The sequence below is a fragment of the Setaria viridis genome, chromosome 5, assembly GCF_005286985.2.
Source record: "Setaria viridis chromosome 5, Setaria_viridis_v4.0, whole genome shotgun sequence".
Lineage (NCBI taxonomy): Eukaryota > Viridiplantae > Streptophyta > Magnoliopsida > Poales > Poaceae > Setaria > Setaria viridis.
The window spans coordinates 26603000-26629020 of record NC_048267.2 but is presented as its reverse complement, the minus strand read 5'-3'; the positions used below and the strand labels follow the sequence as shown (position 1 = coordinate 26629020).

At 43.0% G+C, this 26021-nt stretch overlaps 3 protein-coding genes across 3 annotated transcripts; all 3 read right to left on the bottom strand.

Annotated features, from left to right (window-relative positions):
- Positions 1-7497: 7497 nt before the first annotated feature.
- Positions 7498-9247, bottom strand: LOC117858338 (uncharacterized). Its single transcript, XM_034741392.1, has 3 exons — positions 9112-9247; positions 8796-9005; positions 7498-8673 (listed from the first exon to the last, which is right to left on the bottom strand). Exon 3 carries the CDS (start codon positions 8477-8479, stop codon positions 8063-8065), a length of 417 nt encoding a protein of 138 aa, XP_034597283.1. The 5' UTR covers positions 8480-8673; positions 8796-9005; positions 9112-9247; the 3' UTR covers positions 7498-8062.
- Positions 9248-9300: 53 nt separating this feature from the next.
- On the bottom strand, positions 9301-13152 carry LOC117858337 (glycerophosphocholine acyltransferase 1). Its single transcript, XM_034741390.2, has 8 exons — positions 12931-13152; positions 12720-12803; positions 12291-12348; positions 12092-12192; positions 11455-11550; positions 11288-11381; positions 10478-10715; positions 9301-9945 (listed from the first exon to the last, which is right to left on the bottom strand). The coding sequence occupies exons 1-8, from the start codon at positions 13015-13017 to the stop codon at positions 9573-9575; spliced, it is 1131 nt and encodes a 376-aa protein (XP_034597281.1). The 5' UTR covers positions 13018-13152; the 3' UTR covers positions 9301-9572.
- Positions 13153-18963: 5811 nt separating this feature from the next.
- On the bottom strand, positions 18964-20600 carry LOC117855307 (uncharacterized). The gene is made up of 2 exons (XM_034737623.2): positions 19864-20600; positions 18964-19736 (listed from the first exon to the last, which is right to left on the bottom strand). The coding sequence occupies exons 1-2, from the start codon at positions 20211-20213 to the stop codon at positions 19430-19432; spliced, it is 657 nt and encodes a 218-aa protein (XP_034593514.1). The 5' UTR covers positions 20214-20600; the 3' UTR covers positions 18964-19429.
- Between the last annotated feature and the right edge of the window lie 5421 nt (positions 20601-26021).

Here is a 26021-nt window from a genome sequence, read left to right as displayed (position 1 = left end):
CGGCACTTCGTGTTAACTTGGCTAAGGCATGAGTGTCGCGTGTTAGGCGACTCAACCATGTTTAATCAAGCTAATCCAAAGTGGATCCGCCACACTTAGGCAGGTCCAGCGTCGGTGAGATCTGCCCTAGCGTGTTCACGTCGTGTGATGTCGAGTCTGTATCGGCCGCCTTCACTGCTCTCTCCATGGGCGACGTCATGATGTACATCGACTGCTCTCTATCGCACATGCCGCCGGAGTTCTTGCTTCGCGCCGTCAGAGCCCAGCTCAAGGATAGAGGCCTCAACGCCATTGCGGAGCTCATGGACACCGCAGAGGCCGCCTTTCTTCCCTTGTCCCCATCGTCATCGTCAACCTCCTTCGACGACGACTCACCATCGGGATGTGAATGACGCCTGAGGAGGATGTCATCAGGGAGCTTCGGCTGCGGTCGACGGAGGACGCCGTGGCATGCCATTCCAGGAGCTCGATTGTGGCCGTCATGGCCCAGGCCCTCGCGCACCATGTAGGGTACGTCTGGGTTGTCAACGAGACCAGCGGCGCACTCATCGGAGTAGTGCGATTCGCCGATGTGCTCGCCGTACTCTGGGAACATCTCCGCCCTCAATCCCAGGTGCTATGCAGATAATCAGCGATCTGCGTATCAGCTTATGTGTTCACCTAAAGATCTCTAACGCTAAAACAGTTGAGAGTTGTTTATATTGTTCCGTCGATCCGTCTCAGTCAAATTCGAACTGAATAATGTAAAAGTTTGTTGTGTTGACGTACTAGAACTCGGCCCATAAGCATGAACTTAAAACACAACCAGCCATCCACCATGGGCAAAATAGAACATTCCCACCAAATCCTCATATTTCTAGAGCTGGAGCACTACAATCTGCCAAACACATACAACAGCTCCATATTTTTCTGGAGCTAGTGGAGTGGAGCTGGTTTTTGTGAGCTGGAGTGTTGCAAACACCCCCTTAATATTTATTGCAGGCGGTTTGTTGCTTGCTTTCTATCGCCTTACATCTACATTGCACACGCATACATCTTGTCGAGTGTTGACTGTTCGTTTGCTGCTGGACGTGTTATTCGAAAAGATAGGCACTTCCTCTGTTACAAATCATAAGTCATTCTAATTTTCTTAGAGAGTCAAACCATCTGAAGTTTGACCAAATTTATACAATAAAATACTAACATTCATGATACCAAATAAGTACCATTAGTTTCTTCATTAAATATATTTTCATAGTATATCTATTCGGTGCCATACATCTTTATGATTCTCTCTATAATTTTAATCAAAGATAAAATGATTTAACTCTTTAAAAAATTAAAATAAATTATAATTTGGAACGGAGTAGGACGCGTGCCCTACGTGGACGTCACCGTCTGTACAATCAAACGTGAGAAGGACACGACGAAATTTCACCATGGTTTCATCTCATGATCAGCTCGATCGTTTATTTGCTACACTACTATACCCTAATAATGGACCTCTGGAGTCTTGTCAATGGAAGTTTCTATTATTTTTTTCTCGAAAAGAAAGCGTGCGTATACTGAAAAGTAAGAGTCGGTCGGTTCCAATAATGATAAATCAGATCTGATCGTATTGATGGGTCGTCACATGGTCTCTAGTCTGTACCCTTCTCTACCTCTGGCCTGCGCGCTCGGTCTGCTCGGGAGATGAGTTGATGCAACCAATTACGGATGACCGAGGATGCTAACAAAAATGGACAAAGCCAATGTACAAGTTCGAGACGGATGTGCCCACCAGTGATAACGAAGACAAGGGAACCATAGCTCGAGGTTGAGACATCAGCCGTGGCAGTTGGCAGAGCAATGCGTAGCCCACAGATTACTGATTGTGGAACCGGAATGCACATAGAGTTAACTACAGAACTAATGTGGAGTATATGCCGTGCAAATGTGAAGCGCAAGGATGCAGGGGCTTGGGTTGAATGGGAATTCACGTTCTAGTCGTTTTCATATGTTCAGTCTGATACGCATTTTCATTTTCTTTTTGGGCACTGGTCACCAGAGACCGACTTACAAGTTGGGACTCCTCCGGGTTTATTACGCACTACCAGGTCTGAAACAGCAAGTTTGTCGGAGTCTAGGAGACTTGGGATAGCTTAGCTTAGTCAACCATATTTTATTCGATCTGTTGATGATGTTTATTTATCCACGGTTGATCAACAACCGAGATCTATTTCTTTCTGCCATATCAGCGAGTGCAGACGACTTCTCTGCCACTACGCCAGAAATGATTTGGGCTGACACATGGATTTTTGATTGTTGTTGGATCTAATTGCCACCCGCCAGCACACATGCATCTGTGCTGGCGGGTGCTTATATCGCTCGTCAGCACAAATACATTTCAATTTACATCAATGAGAAGGGCCAAAAGTATTTAGTTAGCTAAAAAAAAATTATCTTCATATCACAACATATTTTTAACATGTATTAGACTACGTATGTGTTGTTGTGTAGGAGTTGCAATTTTTTTGAAATAATTTACTATTTTCTAAGATTTAAATGATTATAAGCACGTTTATTGAAATTAATTGATACTTGAACTAAATTTTTTCACAAATAAGATTTAAAATTTTAGAAAAATGATGAAGACATATATTCCATTTTAGCCTAAACCATGAAAGTGCACGAAAAAAATCACAAAGTTTGTTAGGTATATTTGCCAATTCTATTTAGACTTTTGGTGAAAACAAATTGTAAAAATATCTAAATGTGGTCTAAAAATTATATAAGTCGGTGCAAAATTATTTTATGAGTGCACTATCATGTGGTAAAAGTTTCAATATATTTTAAGAACATTAGACCATACATTGTTAACAAATAGTACATTACCTTACAATGTTTCATAGGACTCAAGTTAGACTTTCAAACTTGTGAACTAACTTGACAAAAAAAATCATTCTACATATCTCAATATAATTTATACATATATTAGACTACATATGTGTTCTTTTGTAAGAGTTGTTATAATTTTAAATGAATCTACTTGTTTTAAAAAAAATTCAAAGTAAACAGAAAAATTAAAGGCTTTGTGTTGGTGGGAGCATATGTCATCCGTCAACACAGACATAAACACCCGCTAGCGCAAATGGTACCAAATGTGGCAGGGAAACCAAAATTCGCAGTTGCGAAGCGCCAACAAAAAAAATTCACGCGCAGGCTTCCCTCTCTCCCCCTTTTATCTCCCTCGTTCTCTCCTATCCTCACATCTCCTTCCTCTCTCTGCCTTATCCCTTACCTTCCTCCACGCAGGGCCGTCGCGGCAACAAGCGGCAACGGTCGGCGTGGAGTCCATGGCAGCAGCGGCAGGCGAGCGCAGAGGCAGAGTGCACGGCAGCGGCGGCCCGCGGGCGTGGAGTCCACGGCGGCAATTGTCGGTGTTTAGACCCGACAACCGGTATACCGAAGGGGTACCCGAGGTAGTGTTTTATGTGTGGGGCTCGCCGAGATCAGGAACTTGAAGGTGAACTCGAACACACGATTTAGACAGGTTCAGGCCGTTTATGTCACATAATACCCTACGTCCTGTGTGTTGGTTGGATTGTTTTGATTGAAGTTGTTTGGAGGGGGGTCCTGCCTTGCCTTATATTGCCGGGAGCGGTGTTATAGGTCCGTTGCTTTACAAGAGTACTAATCGGATTCGACTAGAGAGTTCTACTCTAATTGCTATGAGTAGTTTCCTAACCCTCGACTAGTTCTTGTCCTCCACGTAGACCACGCTGTCCTGTACCGTAGTCTTCATGCCTGACACGTCTCGGTACACAGTCCTATATTGTAGGACTGTTCAAACCTTCCGGTGGGTCCATAGATGTATGGCCGACAGCGGCAGCCAGCCAGCGGGCCTGGAGGCGGAGAAGTGGTCGGCGCACGCTAGAAGAGAGGCGGCGCGAAGGCGGAGTCCACGGCAGTGGTGGGCGTGGAGGCGGAGCAGCGTTCAGCACGTGCTGGAAGAGCGATGATGCGGGCGGCTAGTGGAGGCGCACCGGCCTGCGGAGCTCGTCATCCTCCTTCCTCATCTGGCTCCGTCGCGTCCTCTTCGATAATGCTCACAAGTCACAACGAAGTGCAGGTGCAGAGTTCCGCGGCGGCCGTGGGCAAGCGCAGGGGTTAGGAAGCTTGCGTAGATCCACTGAGTTTCTTGTTCACTCTCTGGTTTTGTTTTGTTTTTTTAGAAGAATCTCTAGTTTCGTTTTTATTCTCTTTTAGCTCCTTTGTTATCAGCCATTAGCCTATTACGAATCTTTTATTTGCTTGTAACCCTCAAATCCAAATGTATCTTCTTGGAATAGATGTAATTTGCAAGATTTGTTTGATTTGTTTGATTTGTTTGGTAAATCGTCGATCTATTCTCTACCTTAAGGGATCTGTCGGGACAAATACCATTGCATCCCGTTGCCACCCTGATGCACGGCAGGCAATACATGATACAACTTTTTTTTGTTTTCCTAAATTATTAGTACTAGCGGGCATTATAAGCCACCGCTAGCAGAATTGCATTCTGTGGTTGTGGCTAACTTAACTCGTCCGTCAGCGCACATGCCTCTGCGGTGGCGGTCATGAACCCGCCAACAGAAAGGCCGATTTATGCTAGCTTAAGATTGCTGGCTGGTGCAAAACCCGCCAGCACAAACTTATTTTGACCGCCAACATAAATGTCTTCTAGCATAGTGTACCCTCATGTGGCGGAATCGCCCAAATTAACCTGACTAAAATGCATTGAAGTCGCCTAACACGCGATTATGCACTTTAAGCAAGTCAACCTGGTCGACCGTCGGATTTCATCTGATTAACCACATGAACAGGATCGAGAAGCATCGCTCACGCGAAGGTGAGTAGCACAGAGGTTACAACATTCCATTACATAACTTAGTCTCACGAATTATTACATCAGAGTTCTAAAATTCAAACAAGTTGCAGGGTTTGAAAAGTCAAATAAAACAAGCGGAAACTAAACGTCGATACATGACATCACGACGGAGCCGACCATGACATCAAAAATCCCTTCCCTCACCGTCCGAGGAGGGATCCCACTCGACTGTCCAGCCCGGAGGGAGCCGGGTAGGCCAAGTGGTACTAGCAACCAAACTATTGACATCACCTGAAAAGATTAAGCCACAACAAGGCTGAGCAACTAATACTCTGCAAGACTGACCCGTCGGGTGATAGCTATTTTCACCAAAACTTAGACATGAAAGGCTTTCTGGCTTTGGGTTTGCTTTGCCAAAAGCGTCTATAGTCGGTCCTTACTTTCAATATTTTAGCTCATGTTCTACGTTCTTTATCCAGTCTAGATTAGCAACTATTCTAAGCAAGCATAGTTTCCAAGCAATTTATGACAAGCATCAACTTAATCTCGTAATCATGTTTCATCGTTACTCAGTGCAGAATAGCGATCAAGTAGTCCCAAACTGTGAGAGGCAGACGAATCGATTCAAATTTATTAACCATGCATGGCGAACCTAATCTCACGACATCCGCGCACCACGAAGGGTCGCTTCATTTGTCAGTCGTCCCCATCGATCCCTTAGGCACGTGTCAGGGCCAAACTACCTTTGGCGTGCAATGCTCCACAATCCCGGCCTCTGCCATACTGTGGCCGCCACTGCACCCACATGATGTACCATGGGAACGAAGTTCCAAGGACAGCAGGAGTATAAGCCACGACCCAGTTCAATCAGGTACTAGGCTTCCCCATCCCATACTAGGTATGAGATTAGTACTTTCAAACACTTGATCACGAACACCGACACGTTTCGACCTTAGATCAATTTCATTTAGACAGACAGGGAAAATCACCAAGTATCGAACGTAAGCCCGACCCCGTCCGTCGTCCTTATAGTTGCAACATAAATAAACATTCAACTCCTATAACTCGCGAGTGACAGGAAATCACTCGACTTTTACCGAAACCTATTAAGCATTGCAACTACGCGACTTTAGCGGCTAGTATTCAAACAAGGTACTAAGTTCATGCATCTAAGGTTTCATTACAACTCCTAGAAACGTAAATGCGCAATCAAGTAATCAATAATATTGCAAGTAATCAAGATAGGAATTTATGCTCCGGGACTTGCCTTCAGGAAAAGTTAGCGGGTCCTCGGGGTCTTGCTCCGGTTCGGGCTCGCCTTCCAAGGGGTGAAGCTCCGCAGTGGGGTCTTCTTCCGGTGCCGGGTGGAGCTCGTAGGTTCCGTCGGCGAGATTTGCTTCTATATGACATGCACATGCAAACGTTTAGTTGGACTCGCGCATTTATTTAACGACACAAGGCAAGGCTGAAAACAAGAGTCACACAACCATAGCAAGGCGAGATTTACTTTCTTTTACTTCAACGGAAGTGGTCGTTTTGAACTTGAGTTCGCGTTGAATGGCGATTGTGTACATATATAGTTTCTCGCATTTTAGAGTTGCATAGAGAGAGTGAAGGGTCGTGTTTAGGTGGTTAGGGTGCAATTAGCTTAATTACTTATTTCTAAATGTTTTTATGTACCTCTTTCAATTTCCACTCATTTATCGTATTAGAGTTGTGCTTTTCTTTTATTACTTTAGGTTGATTAATTACCCAAAATGACGTCATATTCAAACTACTTTAAAGGCATTGATAAAATTTCAGCATCTCACTTAAGCCATCACTAGGTCACTGTAAAAGTTTGGGGGCCAACGGATGACTTAAAAAGAAGTTATATGCATTTCATTATTTAAGGTAAAATGAACTTAACTTTTTCTATCTTTAAAGTTACTTTGCAACAGGGGTGAAACTTAACCAGGGTATTAAGGGTAGGTTACAGGAGCTTTGGTGAATTTTTCACAATTTTTGGAGAAGATTAACTATTTATTCTATTTTGTTTGTAATTACACATGCTTAATAAGGAGGGTGCTTTTCTTTCTGATTTGCACAACAATTTACATTTTTCCTGCAACCTTCACAGCAAAACAAAATTAACCCAACTAGTTTCACATTTTTCTAAGCTCTGGAACAATTCTTATGCAAAAAGGAAGATTTATACTTAGATTACAAATTAAAGTCAAAACAGTGACTTAAAGTGTTAGACCAGAGCCCTAACCATTTTTCTGAGCTTCTACACATAGAAACAAGCATCACAGAGTTGGTTGCATATTTTTCCCACTTTTCTTCTATTTGTTTGAATTTAAAAGTTTTACAACTCTTATTTGGGCAGAAATTTAAGTTTGCATATAAAATTCCAAGTTTTATTTCAAACTCCAAAAGAGCTTCTTAGGGTTATAATGGTCATTTCACCTCTTTAACTAGGGATTAACCACTGATTTATACTTAAAAGCACTTAATTTAGGTAGAGTTGTTACACCTCACTATCTGGAACGAGCCTCCTGTGAGGTCTTAATGGAGCAAACATTTGTAGCACAATTCTAGCCCTGTTGGTATGTTGCACTTGGCTTGCCCCAATTATTTATATAGATCCATTGACATTAGCATTCACATAATGAGAGACAACAAAAAGATAAAAAAATATATACATTTCAACTTATTCCGTTATCATCATGATTTTCAATATATTACAATTTACAAAGAAGATATGTTGAGTACACATACCATACAATGCACATATACAGCTAAAAAAATTAAAATTCTACATTCACGCATATAGTGGAATACTTCAAGGGTTTTTGGATCACTAAGAGTTGCATATGGGGTTTCTTTTAGAAAAAAAAACAGACGCATAGCCGTAGGCATTAACGTACACTGGCATTATCGAGTGCATGAACATACTCTACTGAATTGTCATATTTTGAGTTTAACAAAGTTATAAGAGTATAATAGTACTGTTTTGACAAACTTCTAAAGTATAGTAAATGTTTTATCTTTTGCAACTTTTTGATAAAAAAGAAAACGTGTACGGAGCTTTCAAGTACTGTGCTAGTCATTTCGTAACATGAATTCTCCAGGCAGGTTGGCACAGGGTGACGGGTAGCTATTTTTTGCTAGAATTCCACTGTATGGCACGTGTATTTTGTGGAATGACGGCGGCGAGTAATGAAGCCAACTGACGACGCGCGCGGGCGCGCTCTAGGCTGGCCGTGCATCGCGCCCACCAACGACGTCGTGAACGAAGAGGCAGCAGAACCCTCCGGCCACCGTGACGCCGCCCATGGCCCAGACCAGGGCCGCCACGGCCCGGTCCGGCGCGAACCCGGCCACGCGGCGCGCGAACATGGCCGTGAGGGCCGCGGACAGGGCCCACGCTACGGCCCTGAGGCGGCGGCCCCGCCGCCCGTCCTCCTCCTCCTCCTCGCGACACCGCTCGTGCGCCCGGACCGCAGCGAGGAGCGCGGCCACGAGGACGGCGGCGGCCGCGACGAACGCCGCCGCGCCGGCGTCCCCGCGTGCGAGCGCGCGGCGCGCGGCGACGCCCGAGTTGAGCAGGAGGAGCGCGAACGCCAGGGCGGTGAGCGCGGCGGACGGTGTCACGGTGCCGAACCACATTGCGGCCACGACCACACCCGGTTCCGATCGAGGAGAGGTCTCTCGGAAATGTAAAGGAACAGTGATGGCAACAAGAAGAAAAAACTAAAAGAAGATCTCAAGACAGGAGCCTTGCCATGGTTATATAGATCGAAGAGCCCGAGCTGGCTAGTAACTGGTCTGGTCTTCTCAAACTTGTGCATCCATTCGCGGGCCTAAATTCAGCGGAAATTACTCAAGCCTGCTGGGGGCAGATTGAATGGATGGGTTCATCTGCTTTTCGAAAGGGTGGATTAATCTAGTTTGAACGTCATGGTGGTGACGAACAGGTGCTTACCTCATCGTACTACGCAGGATGAAATGGTCAAGCGAGGAGACCTTAGCTGTGATAGTACTATGTCCTGTGTAAGTATCACGCCATGGGGTCAAGAATCTCATTCCCCAGTGTCAGCTAAGGGGTTGGTAGGTTAATTCACCTGGCCTTCCTTGAGCCCACCAGCTTAAATTGTGTGCACGCGTCGTCGTGCTTTGCATGGTCCCTCCGTTCCTTTCCAAAATATTCCAAAATATAAGTCGTTCATCTATATAAAAGCCAAAACGACTTGCATTGAGGCATTTATTTATGGGCCTGAAAAACGATACAATAAGTTTACCAGACCGACTTGGTATCAGTCAACCTGCAAAGTCGCCCATTGCATTTGCAAGGCATCTTCCGGGAATCGTCGTTTCTTGCACACAGCAAACATGCATGGATTCTTCCAGAAGCATCATCATAATCCGGCCTTCAACCTGAAGCAATAAAATCATGCATCGCCTACAGAAGAAGAAAACAAACTCGCAACTGGAACAGGTAAAAGAACCTCCTATAGGCAATACTGGTACACGATGCACTGTTTAACATCTCAACTAGCACCATCTTTGCCCATACTATCAAACACGCGCACGCATCATATCTCCAGATCTCCACCCCCGGTGAGAGTCTAAACCTAGAGGCCCCAACTCGGACAGTGGTTATATAGCTCCCAACCAAACCAACACTCACACAAAGTAATAACAAAGACTGTATCAGTAAACAGCAAAAATCTAATCTTACATCCTGCTTCAATCTCCCCCACTACTGGTTTTGCTCCTCGGTTGTGTGCTCGTGGTGGTTACCCGACGTATCATCACTCTCCACATGTTGTGTCGAGTTCACCTGTTTGATAGGCTTCATGTTGAGTTTCTTCTTCTGCTGTTTCTGTACTACCTGCCGAGGCATCACCTCCAGGATGAAGCTCCCGCCATTCCATGTCGATGCGCACACCTTCAGTATTTGGAACACAATGTGCATCCGGTAGGACAGGAATATGGGGACAGTCAAGGCCATCGTCGCCACTGTGAACAGTGCCTGGAGCAGTATGTACATGACCTGCCGGTTCCTATCACCCAACAGTCCACTCAGCCTCCACCAGATGTTGTTTGCTTTCTGTGCTTTCTTCGAGAGCTCCCTGAAAACAGTTAAATAACGGAAAAATTACTGGGCTGCTTCAGATTCCATGTCTCGATCAAGGATATTTGAGAATATCAACACTTTCTCGAATCAAACTTAGTTAACTGGGAAACAGGGAGTCAGGAACTGGGGGAATGCAAGTTAGCAAAAAGGAAAAAAAAAAGGTAAATACCTGAGGCACATAGCATGAGAAGATTCTTTTGTATATAAATTCAGAATCAAACTCAAATATCAAATCCACGAACTACATCAATGTACATAGGACATAGTCATTGCATGAACATACAATTGCAAGTTGCAACTATGATTAACTAGGTTCATTTAGTGCTAATATACCATTCAATGGCAGCCAGGTGATGCATACAGTGTCAGGGAACACAAATGCTAATATATCATAAGCCTACCCTTTAAGCTATCGAGTTCATTTCTCTCAGTACAAAGCAAGAGGGCATGGAAAAATACAGATGCACATCAAGCAAAGCAGGCTAATAGGTATAGTGCATGCTAGACCTAAAAATGCAAACATGTACCTGTATGATGTCATGACTTCAGGGTCCCTTAATAACCTCTGTCGACGCAGCACATTAACTATGAGAAAATACATAAGTTGCCACAAGGTGTAAGCAGCTAGAGGAACAAAAAACAGCCATGTCCAGAGATATGATTTGTCTTCCACATATGGCCATGTAACTCTGGCTGCTCTTCCTTCTGGATGCATGGCAGCAAATGTTTGCGGGTTCCACCACCGGATAGTGAACAGAACAATCCCTGAAAATGCTCTCAATCAGTCATGAAGCTCTCTCTCTATATATATATATTCAGAAAGGACATGTAATGGGTGCGGAACAAAATTGAATAACCCTAACTCATACAGTATACAGAGGACCAATAGGAAATCTGAGAAGGCATCAATATAACCCAGACCAAACTTCAGGCTCAGACCCCTTATGTAGACCAACAGACAAAATTGAAAACTTTTGTTCAATATCTCAGAGTAAATGCCGATCGCTTTTTGCTTCTAATTGTTCAATATTTTGGCTTCAGTACTCCTACTAATTTCATAATTTTCAGTAATAAGGGAAGAAAGAAGCTCAGCTCGACTAAAAACAAGCCACAAGTTAAAGGAATCGTGAGCTAGCACACTAACATCACATGTTCACATGCCAATGAACAAAGAGAATAATTCTAATGTAAAGCTCCCAAACTACTTGCACATATTGGGTCAAATGTTCCAAAGAACTGAAACAGCTAAATAGTTTAACAAACTAAATGATGTTATAACCACAAAAGTAAAGTATCATATACATTGAATCGGGCTGTTCACGTCTGGGATCACTTACCAGGTAAAAGATGTATCAGGACACTAACAAGTTTGTCAAATGAGCTAAATACCAAGCTGCAGCGCCACACAATTAGTGCCCAAGCAAGCGGACCCTGCAAGGATTAAAATGATTACAAAAATATTTCTTGGAAATGGATCAGAAATTAAAAACGAAGTTTTTCATACCTCTGCAAATGAGAAGCAAACCATGAATAACTTTTCATCCTTTGGATAGAAGAGAATCATTACAACGAGAAAAGTGTTGGCATAGTAGCAGAAGTCCTGGAAAAAGGGAAAACAATATCCCAAGATTTACACACAAGATTACATATGGAAGACATTCCATCAAGAGAATATCAAGATGGTGTCCAGCAAACTTAACAGTGACTAAGAGCATTCAAACTACAAAATGAAAGAGAACCTACAATGTTGATCTGGACATACTGAGGCATACTTTTTATCATCCACTCATCATTAGCAAGGGGTTCTCTTTTATATTTTTCAAAGGAAAAATAAAGAGATATATGACAATAGTTTACACATATATTGTGCAACTGCAATAAGTTGCCCCAATGTCACAAAACAGTATCATCCACTCATCCTACTAACACGTGCCACTTCACTCCATCTTTGTCAAAGCTTTCTATTGTAAGATCAGTTCACTAGTTGTGCAGAACAAGATAACAGCTATGCTTAAGTTAGGTAGAACACTAAATCAGTGAAACCAACACACATAAGTTGATGAACTGAGAAAAATTCAAGCACGTTTCTGATATTTGATGCACTTCCAGGACATCAAAATGTGAGACAGTATTAGACTCACCAGGAGATAGTAATGCCACTTTTTGTAGCGGTAGTAGATCCAGCGAAGCGGAACGAATATGACATAGAACAGGCAGTACACATAAGGAACATCCTGTGGTCCTGCAAACAAGACCAGAGCCTTCAGCATTACAAGAGGAACCAACAAGAACCTTATTATTTAACTTGCAACCAAATAGATCAAAGCTGCAGTTGCTTACTGGCACCCAGGAGGTAGCAAAATCCCCCAAATCCAAGAACACCCAGCAAGTGTGTGACCTGCACATTTAACACATGCAGCACCATGTGAGAACATTCCCTACACCCAATAATCATTGCAGTAAAGTACGAACAATAAATGCACAAAGTCTGTGCCGCCACAGTATCTGTATCCCCATTCCGCCCAAATGCCCCTATAAAAAGGACCATCTCCAAAATTCTCTCGTACTCGTCGAACAGGTGCATCACACAACGCTCACCAGAATTGCCTGCGACTGGACTGATTACAGAAACACAGGCCAACAATCCCTTAAAATTCCGATTAAAAAAAGCAGGGAACGGCAAGATTTGTTCTGACGACAACATGATTTGCAGAAGAAAAGAAAAGGCAGGAAAGGGATTGTAAGCGGAGGCAGGGGGAGGGAAATGACCTTAAAGATGAAGCGCTCGTGCTCCTCGGCCTTGGTGGCGATCTTGACGGCCTGCTTGGACAGCATCTCCTTGGCCTGGTCCCTCTGCGCACCACGGAATCCCGCCGAACAAGATCAGAACCCATAGAAACAACCGAAAGCAAATCCAGGGGAAGGAAAGACCAATCGAACGCCAGCCCGACTGCAGGGGCAGCGGCGCGGCGAAACCCACCCTCCGGCGGACGTCGGCGGTCCCGTTGGCGACCAGCGGCGACCCCGCCGCCGCCGCCGCCGCCTCGTCCTCCACCTCCGACGCCATCCCTTCCGAACAAGGCAAGAACCTTCGAGACGCGACCAAGGCCTCTGGAAGACGTAAAGCTCCCTGCCTCCCTCCTCCTATCCTCTGCACCACCTTTCTTTTTTATGAATTTCCCCCTTTCCTAATTTCCTTTCCTCTTCTTTGCTCTCCCTTGGATTTAATGGCCTCTATATAATCACACGGTATGAGCTTAATTGCCTTTTGTTTTTTTTTTTCTTCTCGAATCTGATCCCGTCCAATTCTTTTTTGTTTCTCTTTTTCCGTGAGCTCAGAGACCTGCGTGGCGTCTGGGGGCTCCCCCCGTCAATGATCCCGTGGAACGCGACGTCACAACACGTGTGCCCTCGCCGTTCTGCACCCGCAGCTGATGGGCGATTTCTCGTGATTTGGTTTGGGAGGATCTGGATGAAACATTTTTTTTCATTTAACTATTTCTTTTTCTCGTCGGCGCCTAGGTGCGTTACGCGTTTGCACTGTTTTGGATTGCCGGCAAGCTATTTTTTTCTTTAAATTCTTTGTTTATGAAAAGGAAGAAAGGGTTCATTTTGCACCACTCAAACATGGTGACAGGCTAACAGAGTGAAAGCTAAGGTTTGTGCTGCGACAAACAAAGCTGCTGATATGGGTGGCAAAAAAGATGGAAACCTTTCTTAATCCATGCTGTGTGAATGCAAAATGAGGTCCACGTCATTCAAAAAAAGAATGAGGTCCACGTCATCTGCACGTAGCCGACTGTTTTAGCTTCCAATGGCACTTTGTTGTTTTTTTCCCGTCTGGAAACAAGTTGTTTTTAGCTGATCTAGAAACCAGTTAGTTTTGCCTGACTTTCAAGTTACAACCCAACGGGCCTGGCTGGATGATCTTGACAGCTCCAAGGCGGTCTGGCTGGATGCACGGCCGCACGAACGGCACGAAACCTGGTATATTCCTTGCTTAGCCTTGACAGTTCAGGGATCGCTGTCGCTCTAGCTGCGGTAGTTTGTTTTTGCTCCATCTGGTTTTTCGATTCTCTCTGCACGTCCATCGAACAACAGGACGCCGCCCCAACCAATTTTGTTGGGGGCTGGGCTGCGCCAGCAGGAACAACAATCAGGGCCGACTTGTATTGGGCCCCCAGCAAAGGTACAGTGAGCTTTGTACGCACCCAATAAAAACCAGGCACAAATGATGCTATCACATTCGTAGTAAGCAACTAGAAACTAATGCGCGGCTTCGCCGCGCCATCACAGGGAGTTTTCGGTGTAGACAACCCCCGTCGTAAAGAATCCCAATCGCCCATTGTAAAAATGCTGGAGGTTATGATTGGAATTAGCAAGCGTCTCATAGCCTCTTGTGGTCCAGATGTTATCCTGACGTGATTATTGTCAGAGAGATTAAAGTTAAATCCTAATGATGTGATTACGACACGCCATACATCGATCATGCGCAGATGTCAACCTTGTGTATTCACAGATACTTTTCTTTTCAGATCATTCTATCACTACATAATATGTATTGTTTCAGCAGCTGCTCTGCAGATTTTGGGATCTTGCTGCAAATGTTGGCATGCTTTAAAATTCATTTCCAGCAGTTCCAATCTCACAGTAAATGCTTTCAAATTCACTTGCACAAGTGCTCGTGGTAGTTCCCTATTAGGATGTGCGGTTGCTGTCTCCTTCACCTGTGCAGATTCATGTATACTATTTAGTTCCCAAACAAGGCCAGTTCCCCATTTGTGAGGCTTAAGCATCCTGTGAAATTGCCATTGCCCAAGATAGACCCATTTCTCAAATCTCAACGTCCTCAGTTATTTGCAAATTTCCTGACTTCCTGTGAATAGCAAGTGATATCGACCACAATGTGAATTAGCTTTCCAGGAAGCATCATTTCCTTGAAACCAGGAAATGCACTTGTCTAATGATCTTCATACTCGCCCTTGAGGGGAAGGAATATTTATTCGGATAGGTTCTATGTTATCAAATAGTAAGGACAGAGAAGTGAATTAATTACTTGAATAACAGGGAGAATGGAAATTTTAACTGAACAATCTCTTGGTTCTGAATCTATGCACCCGAATCTATAATTTCTTCTATGGGTTAACCTTTTGTGATCAGAGTGAATAAAGTATAATAGTGAGAATTAGTAAAAGTTTTTGATACAGTGTTCTGGAGCTCTAGTGATCAAAATAGGGGCCCATTTGGCATAGCTGTGGCCTTTGCAAAAATGGTTCTAGCTCTGGCTTATCTTTTGAAAAAACATTTGGTAAAACGGCTTCTCCTAGCTTTCTAAAATGGATGGAACTTGGAACCAAATGTCCATAGTACCCTATCTTCTTCTTTTTATTTTTCTCTTTTATTATCCCTATTTATTTTTCTTCATTTTTTCTAATTCCTTTTTTTTCTTATTCTTTATTTTTGTTCATTTTCTCTCCCGTACCTTTTCTTCCTTATCTTCTCTCTGGTCCTTATCTTCTCTCGGTCTGCTCTCTCTCTCTCTAACAATTTTATTTCATTCTCTCATCTCTCTGCTCCGATCCGAGCCTGCCTTGGCTGTTGGGCCTCGTGTGCATGCGTGTGGGCTGGCGGAAGGGGGTGGATCGGGCCGGAAAGGGAAGCGGGCCAAGTTTCTGGGTTGCCGGCCCGTTTAAAGGTTTTCTATTTCTTTGAGAATGGTTTGAAGTTCAAATTTGAAATTGAATTTCAAATTTGAGTAGAATTTGTAGCGTAGGCTAGCAATAGAATATTTTTGAGGTAGAAGTTGATTGTTAGCTCAAGCATATGCACATGTTGTTATAGAATTCATTTTTATGCATAAAATTTGTAGTGTAGGGTTCTAGGTTTAAATTTGCTATGCATATTTTAGAAAAAAAATTGGAGTCTGTATTTTTGAATTTTAGATTTCAAAATTTGGGATTTTATTGGGCTGGCCTAGGATGCCTATTTAATTTAATTTATTTTTACACGTGAATGATATGCATTCTAGCCTAGGCGGGAATATCGGGTTTGTTGGTTGTTCATGGGTGAGCTTGGCGTTTTTTGCCCATCTGGACCATGTTTGCTCAGGTCTACATTGCATCACCTTCCAATATTCAACTTTATATCCAGTGGTGTGAACACTACAAATCAACATGCTATAGCCAGGAAGCAAAAAAAACAAAAAACAAAATGAGGTGGTAGTAATGAAATTTGCTTCCAAACACTTCTTGGGTCGAGTCCCTCACAATTGTGTCGAGTCGTCATACTTGTTCTAATCTAGAACTTGCAAATGATTTCAACATATTTTGTACGGCCAATTTTACTAACAACCCAAAGGACAAGCAATTTTAGAAACTCATGTCGCTTGAATGGGTTAATTGAGAGCTTAAAATAATATAATCATTGCATTATATATGATAAGACATGCCACATTACCGAAACCAACAAGTTTAACACCCATATAACTAAAAACTAAACATGTTTAGCAATCTTATTCTTAGGCTGATAGCAAAAACATAACAACGAACAACAATCCATTGAATAGAACAACAATAACATGCACCACTTCGGGGCCTAGGTTCTAGAGCTTCAAGGACAAATCCACTTTGATGCCAGATTCGCCACTCGAAGAGGAAAGATTAAGTGATAAATCCATCTCCACATCAAATGCACCCCCAAATATGGAGGACATCTCATAATCAAAAAATTCAAAATCACTGCTAGGTAGCCCATGATTCAAGCTTAGAGGAAAGAACTTAATCTCCCTTGCAGCCCTCTCCGCAGCATCATCAGCATCATTTTCATTGGTAAGTAATGAAGTCATGATTGTATTCCTCTTCTTTGCTATGTGCATATGTAACTCCTATATATATTTTTTAAAATGAAATATAAATACATTCCCAAAAAGAAGTGTTATTGATAAAGGCATAAAACCACTTTATAGATCAAAGAATGAGATACATACTCATACAGTTTCATAATGATTTTTGCTGAATTTTGTGAAAAGTAGCATATAGGATGATTTTTTTTCAAATTTTTTAATGTTTTACTTTGAGGGTGATAGAGTAACAGAGCTCAGCAATATTCACTTCATCTTGAAAAAGGTACAATAGTCTAACAAATAGCTTAATCACGGTCTTTTAAAATTCCAAAGGAGTATATCTGATTTTTTAACATCTAAACAATCATAAACAACATATAATAAGGTTAAAATACTACACCTGACAATTCTCGTTAGAACCGGAGACCGTATTTATTCTTGACTCAAGGACAACATCGGTGGATGGTCCAGGTGGTACTTCTGCGGTCATAGCTTTCCTCTTTAGTTTTTACAAGAAACATGCAAACAAACACATCGGATTGCAAACTTACAGTGTAATTATTGCAAATTGCAAATTAAATACACAAATAAAAATAATGATAAATTGAAAATATGGATGGTTAGGTTTATGAATAGCTAGTTAGACCTTATTGTCAAAACCAGCAAAGGTGCTGCTTGATGCATGTTTGGGCATGGCTAGATGGGTTGGTACCGGTTGTGCATAACCACCAACATGAGTTGGGTTTGCTATAGGTGCAAAGCTCCTTGTGCGTTCCCTTCCATCTATGGCATATGGTTATGGCATTGTAGATAGCATCCTTTGTGTAGAACCCACATAGCAAAGGTAGTAATTCTGAACATCTGTTGGAGGCTGAAAATGAAATAACCAATGCATCATAAATTTTCTGTACATAGGGGATATTTTTGTAGGGTGAAATATAGTGAGCGCGCGTTCATACCTTTATGGAGAAGGTAGGTGCAAGAGAACGAGGCTGACGAAGATGTTCTTACCCCCACCATGATGTTGCATTCTTGCGCTTCAAAAAGTAATCTTTGTTGTTGGCGTATTGAAAGCATATTACCATTAGATCCAATATGGTTGGTGGTGGAAAAACCATTGGAGGAATTGAGAGGCCTTGGGAGAAGAAGCTACGAGATGACGTCATAGTGAAAAATAAAGAGAGATTATAACAGATGGGAGGTTGTTGTAGAGTTTGAATCCAACCCCAGCCCGATATTTCTTTTATAATGGGAATCTAGGGTCCGACAAAAGTTGGTACAACGATCATTTTTATAATTAATGCATGGACGTAAATTTTCATTATACAAAATATATTTGGAGATCTGCTTAGCTATCACATGTCGAATACAACTATAACTAAACCATTGTTAGGCAAAATAAAGACACAGGCTAAGTTGAACTGTATTTTTAATTAAATATTTGATGTGAGGAATCAATGTAATAGCGAGTAACTAATGTAAATATTCATTTGCATAAGATATCTATGGAGATTTTGTGTTACCTTTCGCATGTCAAATATAATGATAATTGAACTAGAGCTACCCAACAAACAACCTAGGTTGGGTTGAACTGTACAATTTTTAATTGAATAGTTGATTTGTGAAATCAGAGTAACAGCTTGTAATCACTTTTCCCTGTCAAGCTGGCACCTCGCGTTGCTGCTCAGCTCAGCGCCCTGCGGCTCCACCCACGTGTCGCTGGTATGTGCCGCTGCGCCGTCTAGCCACCGGTCAGCCCCGCTGCGTCGTCAGGTCGCGGATCCGCTGCCATGTCCTCACCGGTTAGCATCTCCTCGGTTAGCATCTCCTATGTCCATGGATTCCAATCGAGTCGCAGGCGGATGTGAGGTGCTCGTCGCTCAACGTGCCTTGTACGGGTGCAGGTCTGCGCTTGCTCACTGGGGATTTGCTTTGGAAGTGGCCAAGTTAATTGGAACGATCTTCTGGTGCCCGGTATCAGCGGGGAGGTCGCGTGGACGACGTGTCAGGAAAGCTCGCGATAGCTCTAGAGTTTGCCAAAGGAAAGACGTTGCCGATGGAGAAGGTGATGCGGGAGGTTAAATCCAAGCATCAGCACGGGAATGGACGACCAAGATTATGCGCGTGACGGGGCGCAATGTGAGCCCGAGAACGTCCAGTGACCGACCAAAATTGGACTGTTAGCGATTAACAATCATGTCACTGAGAAAAGGAAAAGTCCAAATTATATAGCGAAAGTTTAGATAACTTCCAAAACTATATTTTGGTTCAATTTACCCACTAAACTATGCTATTTGGTTCAACTTACCTCGTAATGCAATTTATCAATTTTATTTCTTCATACACAAGTTGAATTTTAATTTTAGACTTTGCAGGTGTTAGTGGATATCATAATCTATATTAAAAAAATATTTTGTGAATCTTTCATCATTAGTTTTTATATAATTTTGTACCTCAACAATAAATTTTATTATTAAATATCTTATCCTACCAAAATAGTGATGAAAAATTCATAATATATTTTTGTAACATGTCTTATGTTATCATCTTGCAAAATTTGAACTTAAAATTCCACTTGTGCATGAAGAAATAAATAGGATAAATTGTATTAAGAGGTAAATAGAAGAAATGACATAGTTTAGGAGGGGTGGTTGTGGACGCCGTCGTAGGTGGTGATGACGAAGCTCTCGTCGTCCCTCGCCCGCTCCACTCGCTTCTTCACCCCGCACCCCGCGCTGGAGCACCGGTAGTAGTTCCTCGGGTTGGGGCTGTTCTTCACCAGCTTCTTGCCGTACTTGCGCCACCGGTAGCCGTCGTCCAGCACGTCCACCTCCGACCGCGTCTTGAACGCGATCCTCCCGCCGCCGTCCCTCTTCCGCGCCGCCGCCGCCGGGAGGGGGAGGCGGAGGCCCCTCGCGCCGCCGCCGGTGCTAGCAGTGAAGCCACTGAAATAAATATTGTTCAGCAGGAGCAGAAGAAGATTTCAGTTGCTACAAATTTAGAAACCTAATGCTACTTTATCGTTGCGGCAGGAATATAAATAACAGCTGAAATAAAGTTTGTAACTCTTACTTGTCGCGCTGCTCTGAGGTGAGCGCCGACGCGTCCGTGTGGCTCTGCTTGCCGAGCTCACCTTCGCTGCTACTTCCGGCTACGCCACTGGCGCAGTAGTCGGCTTGGGCTTGGAGCGTGTCGAGGAGCAGCGTCTCCGGCGCCTGCTGCGGCTCCGCATGGAACGCCGCCGGCTCCGGCGGGTGGTGGTGGTAGTACTCCTCCTCGCCGACATCATCAACGCCGATGTCGAAGGAGAGGTAGCCGGACACCACGGCGGATGCAGCGTCATCGCCGTCGCCGGCGTACTCGCTGCCGCCGATCCAGTCCGCGGGGCTCAGCGAGAGCAGAGCCTGGTACGAGGAGGACATGGCGCGCCACGCAAAGCGATCGATCACACAGCGAAGCGAGCGCTGTGCGGGCGGCTCTTATCGATCGGGTCCTGCCTCCTCCATCTCGGGCGGCTGGCGCTCAAGTCAAAGTCAAGCGGCAGCGCCAGCGGTGCGCACGAGGGCCGGACTTTTGCCGGGAGGAAGCAGGAGAGCCCCGCGGCACACGCCCACGCCGGATGCGTACGTGATAGGGGAGCTAGTTCTAGCTAGGCGGAAGCCGGGTCGGGGTCGCCGTGGACCCGAAGACTTTGACGGCCGGCGGGGCGGGAGCCACGGAGGCCGGCCGCCCCCGACCCCCGTTCTCCTGATGCCACGGCGAGCCGGTGGGTCGGGTAAACGGGGACAGCGACCTGGTGCGCTGCCAAACTGGCTGGATGGAGTGTGTGAGTGTGAGCGCGCTCCCGTTGTGCGCACGCACGGGTGCGTGGTTGACGATCCATGGAAAGTTGGAAACTTGGGCAGGCCAGACTGGCACACCATCGGGTGACTGCAGACTGCGACCGGCGCCTGTCTGCTGGACTGGATGGTCGTCGTCTGGTTGGGAGCGTTTGGATCTTAAGTTGGCATTAAAATTCAAAATTCATGTCACATCGAAGAGGCTACTTAGGAGAATTAAATATAGGCTAATTAGGAGAATTAAATATGAACTAATTATAAAACTAATTACACAGATGAAGACTAATTCTCGAAACGAATCTATTAAACTTAATTATTCTATCATTAACACATGTTTACTGTAGCACCACATTATCAAATCATGGACTAGTTAGGCTAAATATATTCATCTCGCAAATTAGCCCCATCTATGCAATTGGTCTTGTAATTAGTCTATATTTAATACTCTTAATTAGTATCTAAATATTTGATGTGACAGTAATTTTAGGAGCTCCCGGAGAACTAAACGGGACCTGAGCTTAGCTGTGGGGCATATTGCTATTTGCAGATTCGCTGACTCGGCGCTTGACGCCGTGGCGACTCGACCGATGACATCAGTCCGCGTCAACGTCGTCAGCGCATCGATCACTCCAAATGATCCAATCGTGGGGCCCTAAAAAAAATGATCCAATCGTGGGGAACAAAATCTGACCAAGTACAAGTATTGATTGCCCAAGTAAACTTGGGTTTCTATAATTACCTTGGCATGGGATGGTCCCGAGACACCAAGTTGTGAAGTTGATAAGGCCCTTGGTTTATTGTGATAAGAGATTTGACGGTTTGTGGAGTGGTTTCAAGTTTTCGGGGGTTGCACAGCATGTCTCAATTGAGTACACATGATTATGTTTATGGCTAATAACCGAAATTGTTGAGGGAGTCGAGATGAGAATGGCCGAGAGACATGTTTCTTAAGGGCAACGTAAGGTGGTGAAAAGTAGGAGCAACTGCTCAATTCCAAGCGCCCCATTTTTGCTCATGCAATTTATTAATGTCCTTAATGTCGATCGTTTGTGCGTGTCTAACAAACTGTATCAACGTATTGGTAACTACTCCCTCCGTCCCAAATTATAGATCATTTTAGCTTCTATAGATGCATAGATATTATTATACATCTAGGATATTTCTAAGTACATAACAAAACGGTGCATAGGAGATGCCGTTCATGTGCTCACGCAATTTATTCACGCGTCCAGCACGTCAAACGCCGGCGCCCGCGATGATGGAGAGGTCGAGGCCCAGGTACCTCCCCGTGGGCACATGGTCTCGCCTGCCGCGGCGCGAGGGGGCTTGAGGCCGAGGCCAAGACCAAGGATTCAGGGATATTGCGTGCGGCATAGGCGTTCCACAGCAGCATTGCGGAGAAAAGCGAGGAGACAAAGATCGACGCTGAACCGGCGGCGGACGGACATCCCAATGGAGTGCCCGCTGATGTGCGAGGACGGGCGGGGCGAGAGGAGGGGTTCGGGAAGGTGCCCGTGGGCCGCTATCGTGGGAGAAAGCAGAAATATTAAACAAATGAGTGTGACTGTGAACAGAGCCAGGACCCTGGCTGCTCGCTAATCCCAGGAGCTTTATTATAGGTGTAAGTTGAAGTTGATGTATCCATTTGTGTCTTATGCATTTGATAGATTACTCCATAAGCACACAATTGAAGATTTAAAGTTCCAAGTTACGGTTCGTTGTAACGGGAGAGAAAGATTACGCCTGGTTTTTCTGAGTCGTAGGAATGTTTACAGCGGTCCTAAAGATTGCCTGCAGGCTCCTAAAGGAAACCACTTTGTGCAGGCGCAGTTCCTTGACAATGTGAAGCAGGGCGGAGTCATGATTTGATGTAAGAGGGTAATGGACAAAGCAAAGTAGAACTGATAGTCATGTGAGCTAATTTTAGTCACATATAATAATAGCATGTTTCACAAATCTTAACCAAAATAAAATTACATATCTATCGACTTAAATTTAGCTTCACGACTAGCAGCAAGATCGTACGTTGTAATAATATCATCAGTACTGATTGATGCAGCCAATTCCTTCTCAATATAAGTTACCAAACAATCTCGTAGAAATCCATCTCCCATTTTACATCTGAGACGTGTCTTCGCAAGTTTCATAGCTGAAAGCATCTTTCGGTGGTTGCAGTTGATACTGAAGAGTTAATACTAATCTTAATAACTTGTTCCAAACAATAATGAAGGGAGAAGACGAGCATCAGCTAGATTTTATTGGACTAAAAAACAATTAACATTTGAAATGAACAGCATATATTTATACCAGAGTCTAAAGGATTAGTAGCGTATCAGGGTGCCAGGCACCCCGTGGCCCCCCTCCCTCCGCCATTGATGTGAAGGAACTACTGATATACAGTCCACGTATACGGTAGTGGTTCAATATGGACGCGGAGCATTTGCCTGCATGACTGGGCTAATGAACGAACCGTGCTACCTTTTATTCTAATCAACTTGTATATGTGACGCCTATTATTACCTTATTTGAGAAAAAGAGAAATTGCACCCACCATATAATAACTTATTAGGTGGGTGCAGATTGGTCCAACAACTTGTAAAATGCTTAATCTAGTACAATAACTTATCAAGTTGGTGCAAATTGGTCCAAGTACATGTAAAATGGTCAATTTAGTACAATAACTTATCAGGTGGATGTAGAATTTTTCCAACAACTTGTAATATGCTCAATTTAGTGCAACAACTTGGCAAATTGGTGCACTCACGGTCCAAACTTTAAAATGACAATATATTAGCAAATTAGATGGACATGTGAATATTCTTCTGATAAAAAAATTCTTATTTTTAGTTGATCAAAGTGGTTGATCGTGTCGAATCTATTGCTTTTTAACTCTGTACATAATTTGACCATTAGTTAAAATGGAATCAAATTTTAGAATTACGCTATTAGCACTACCGAAAGATTAAAGTGCATAAGAGAAACCCTAGACCTTAAATTTCTTGTGTGCTTCTGCTTATATATTCAACAATTGTAAAGAAGCTAGTGTGCTTCTTTTTATTTTAGCTTATTTTTACTTTCTAAACATGTACATCAGGGTTTAAAAAATATTTATACCGAACTTCTTGTAAAGGGTATTGTTAGTATGTATTAACATATTGGGGTTTTTAGCTGAACAAAGATGCATACAATCAAATATGTAAAATAGTAAGGGCGAACTTATCAATATTAAATATAAAATTAAAAATAACCAATCAAAATTAAATCATTGTATAGAAAAATAATTAATACGAAGACATAACATTAATTTCGTAAACACTGAATGTTCTAGTCCTGACCGAATATGTTACCATTGTGACACGAATATCAATGGTCAAATAATGATCAATAACTTGTTTCAACGTGAATATACTGTGACCTCACATTAACAAATATGTTGCTTGTTATAATTAACATTTGAACTACGGATGCACCAATTCGACAAATTATTGTACATAATTGAGCATTTTGCAAGTTTTTGGATGAATCTGCACCCACCTATCAAGCCAGTGTATTAGATTGAGCATTTTACTAGCTGTTGCACTAATCTGCACCCACCTGACACAAGTTGTTGGATCCGTACACACCTAACAAGCAAGTTGTTATATGGTGTGGGTGCAATTTACCTGAAGAAAATATACTTTGTGAATTTTCAACATACTGATGCAAAGTATTTGACTACCGAAATTAATGGACACAACCGTACAGCACGGATCTTGAATGGATGCTGGCTAGCTTGTGAACTTGAGCTTTTTGTTCCTGCTGCCGTTCAGAGCAATCTTGAATTAATATATTACAAGAATGGAGATGCTCCGGAACGAAACTCACATGTGCAGCTATCTCCTCAAGTCATAGCAGCATGCCTGACACTGGACCCCACCACCGGGCACAAGAAGAAGCTGATGGGGTCGCGAGGCGTTACTTAAGAGTTGAGAGGCCGCCGTCCTGTTGCAATAGGAAGATGATGCTACGTGGACTAGGGTTTTAAATTTCGTTTTCGACAATTTTCGATCCCATCCAAATGACCGGGATTCGTGAAATTTTGGGCAGAATTTGAGTTAAAAGGTAAATCTTTTCGTGAGCAGAGCAATATTTTGGATGAACAGTGATTTTGATCATGACGAAAAAACTGAAATTAAAGCGAAATTTTGATCCCTGCCGTGTACTAAGATTTAACACTTTTTAGAGTTATAGTAGGTGTTTGTCTATTTCGGTTTTAGTCCAATCTCGAGATCCACGAGCTATACTAGCATACTGAATTATGTCCCATCGATGTATTTACTTTTTGTCCCATCGTATGCTATACTGTTGCAACACATAATAAAGGAGATGGTATTCCTTGAACAGACCCCCTCTCTCCTCCCACCGTCTCTCTCTTCCTATCGTTCTCCGACCAAATCCGGGCCTCTGATTTTGGTATATGTGCACCAATTTCTCCCTTTTTTTGTTGATTATGCCCGATTGTATAAATTGAAATATGAATCTAGGTGTGTATATCATAGATTGAATTTATGCATATCTTTTTATTGCTCTAACAATTTTTTATTGCTTGTGTTCATATGGTTTCTTTGTACAATACGGTGCAAAAATAAGTTTAAACACTAATTTTTTATTTGTGCATTCAAACTGTACAAATTGGTTTGAGGTGTATATTGCATTCATTTAGAATTTTGAAATTAGGTTTATAAAAGATCTAGATGCATGGTACGTTGAATGTACAACAACTTGATCAATTAAAAGGCAATTAACAGGCAAATAGTTCGGTAAAATGAAGTACACTGGGGACGGGCAACCTGAGTCCTGATACTACCATGTACATCACAATTTGATGAGTTAAGTCATCAATACAATAGTCGGTGTATAGTAGAGTATCATTGGAGTTTGATTTACTTTATTAAATAGTTGTGTGCTCCTTAATTAAATTATTGTGTGCAAGAGTATGTTTGACTTTTGAAATTAGAGGAGAGCGGTACAAAGATTATGGGGAGGATGCACAATGGACAAAAAGTACACATTTCTCTCTCCTCTCCGGCTCTTCCATGTGTGCAGCTCGGGTGCATAGCGCCTTTACACATTTCTACCTCTTCTCTCCCATGTGCGGGAGTGCAAAGAAGTTAAAAAGCAACATGCAACCTTATGGCACAATACACCTTTCATGCAATTTAAACCTCTTTATATCCATCCACAGAAAAGTGGCTTTATGCCTCGTCAATCTATTACAGATTCCAAAACCATGACAAAAAGTCCCTAAACTTTACGAACAATTTTATAATCAACTTTTTCATAATCAACCCGAAGTTCTTGGAATATGTCTTAACAATTTTATAAAAAGGTCCCTAAACTTTACTACAATTG

What these genes read in the sequence shown, in the direction of transcription:
- LOC117858337 (XM_034741390.2), bottom strand. Translation starts at nt 13,017, where the DNA reads ATGGCGTCGGAGGTGGAGGACGAGGCGGCGGCGGCGGCGGCGGGGTCG. An exon ending in TTGCTACCTCCTGGGTGCCA is followed by an intron (nt 12,193 to 12,290) that starts GTAAGCAACTGC and finishes TCTTGTTTGCAG; the next exon opens with GACCACAGGATGTTCCTTAT. An exon ending in TTTGCTTCTCATTTGCAGAG is followed by an intron (nt 11,382 to 11,454) that starts GTATGAAAAACT and finishes TAATCCTTGCAG; the next exon opens with GGTCCGCTTGCTTGGGCACT.
- LOC117855307 (XM_034737623.2), bottom strand. Translation starts at nt 20,213, where the DNA reads ATGTCCTCCTCGTACCAGGCTCTGCTCTCGCTGAGCCCCGCGGACTGG. An exon ending in ACCTCAGAGCAGCGCGACAA is followed by an intron (nt 19,737 to 19,863) that starts GTAAGAGTTACA and finishes TATTTATTTCAG; the next exon opens with TGGCTTCACTGCTAGCACCG.
- LOC117858338 (XM_034741392.1), bottom strand. Translation starts at nt 8,479, where the DNA reads ATGTGGTTCGGCACCGTGACACCGTCCGCCGCGCTCACCGCCCTGGCG.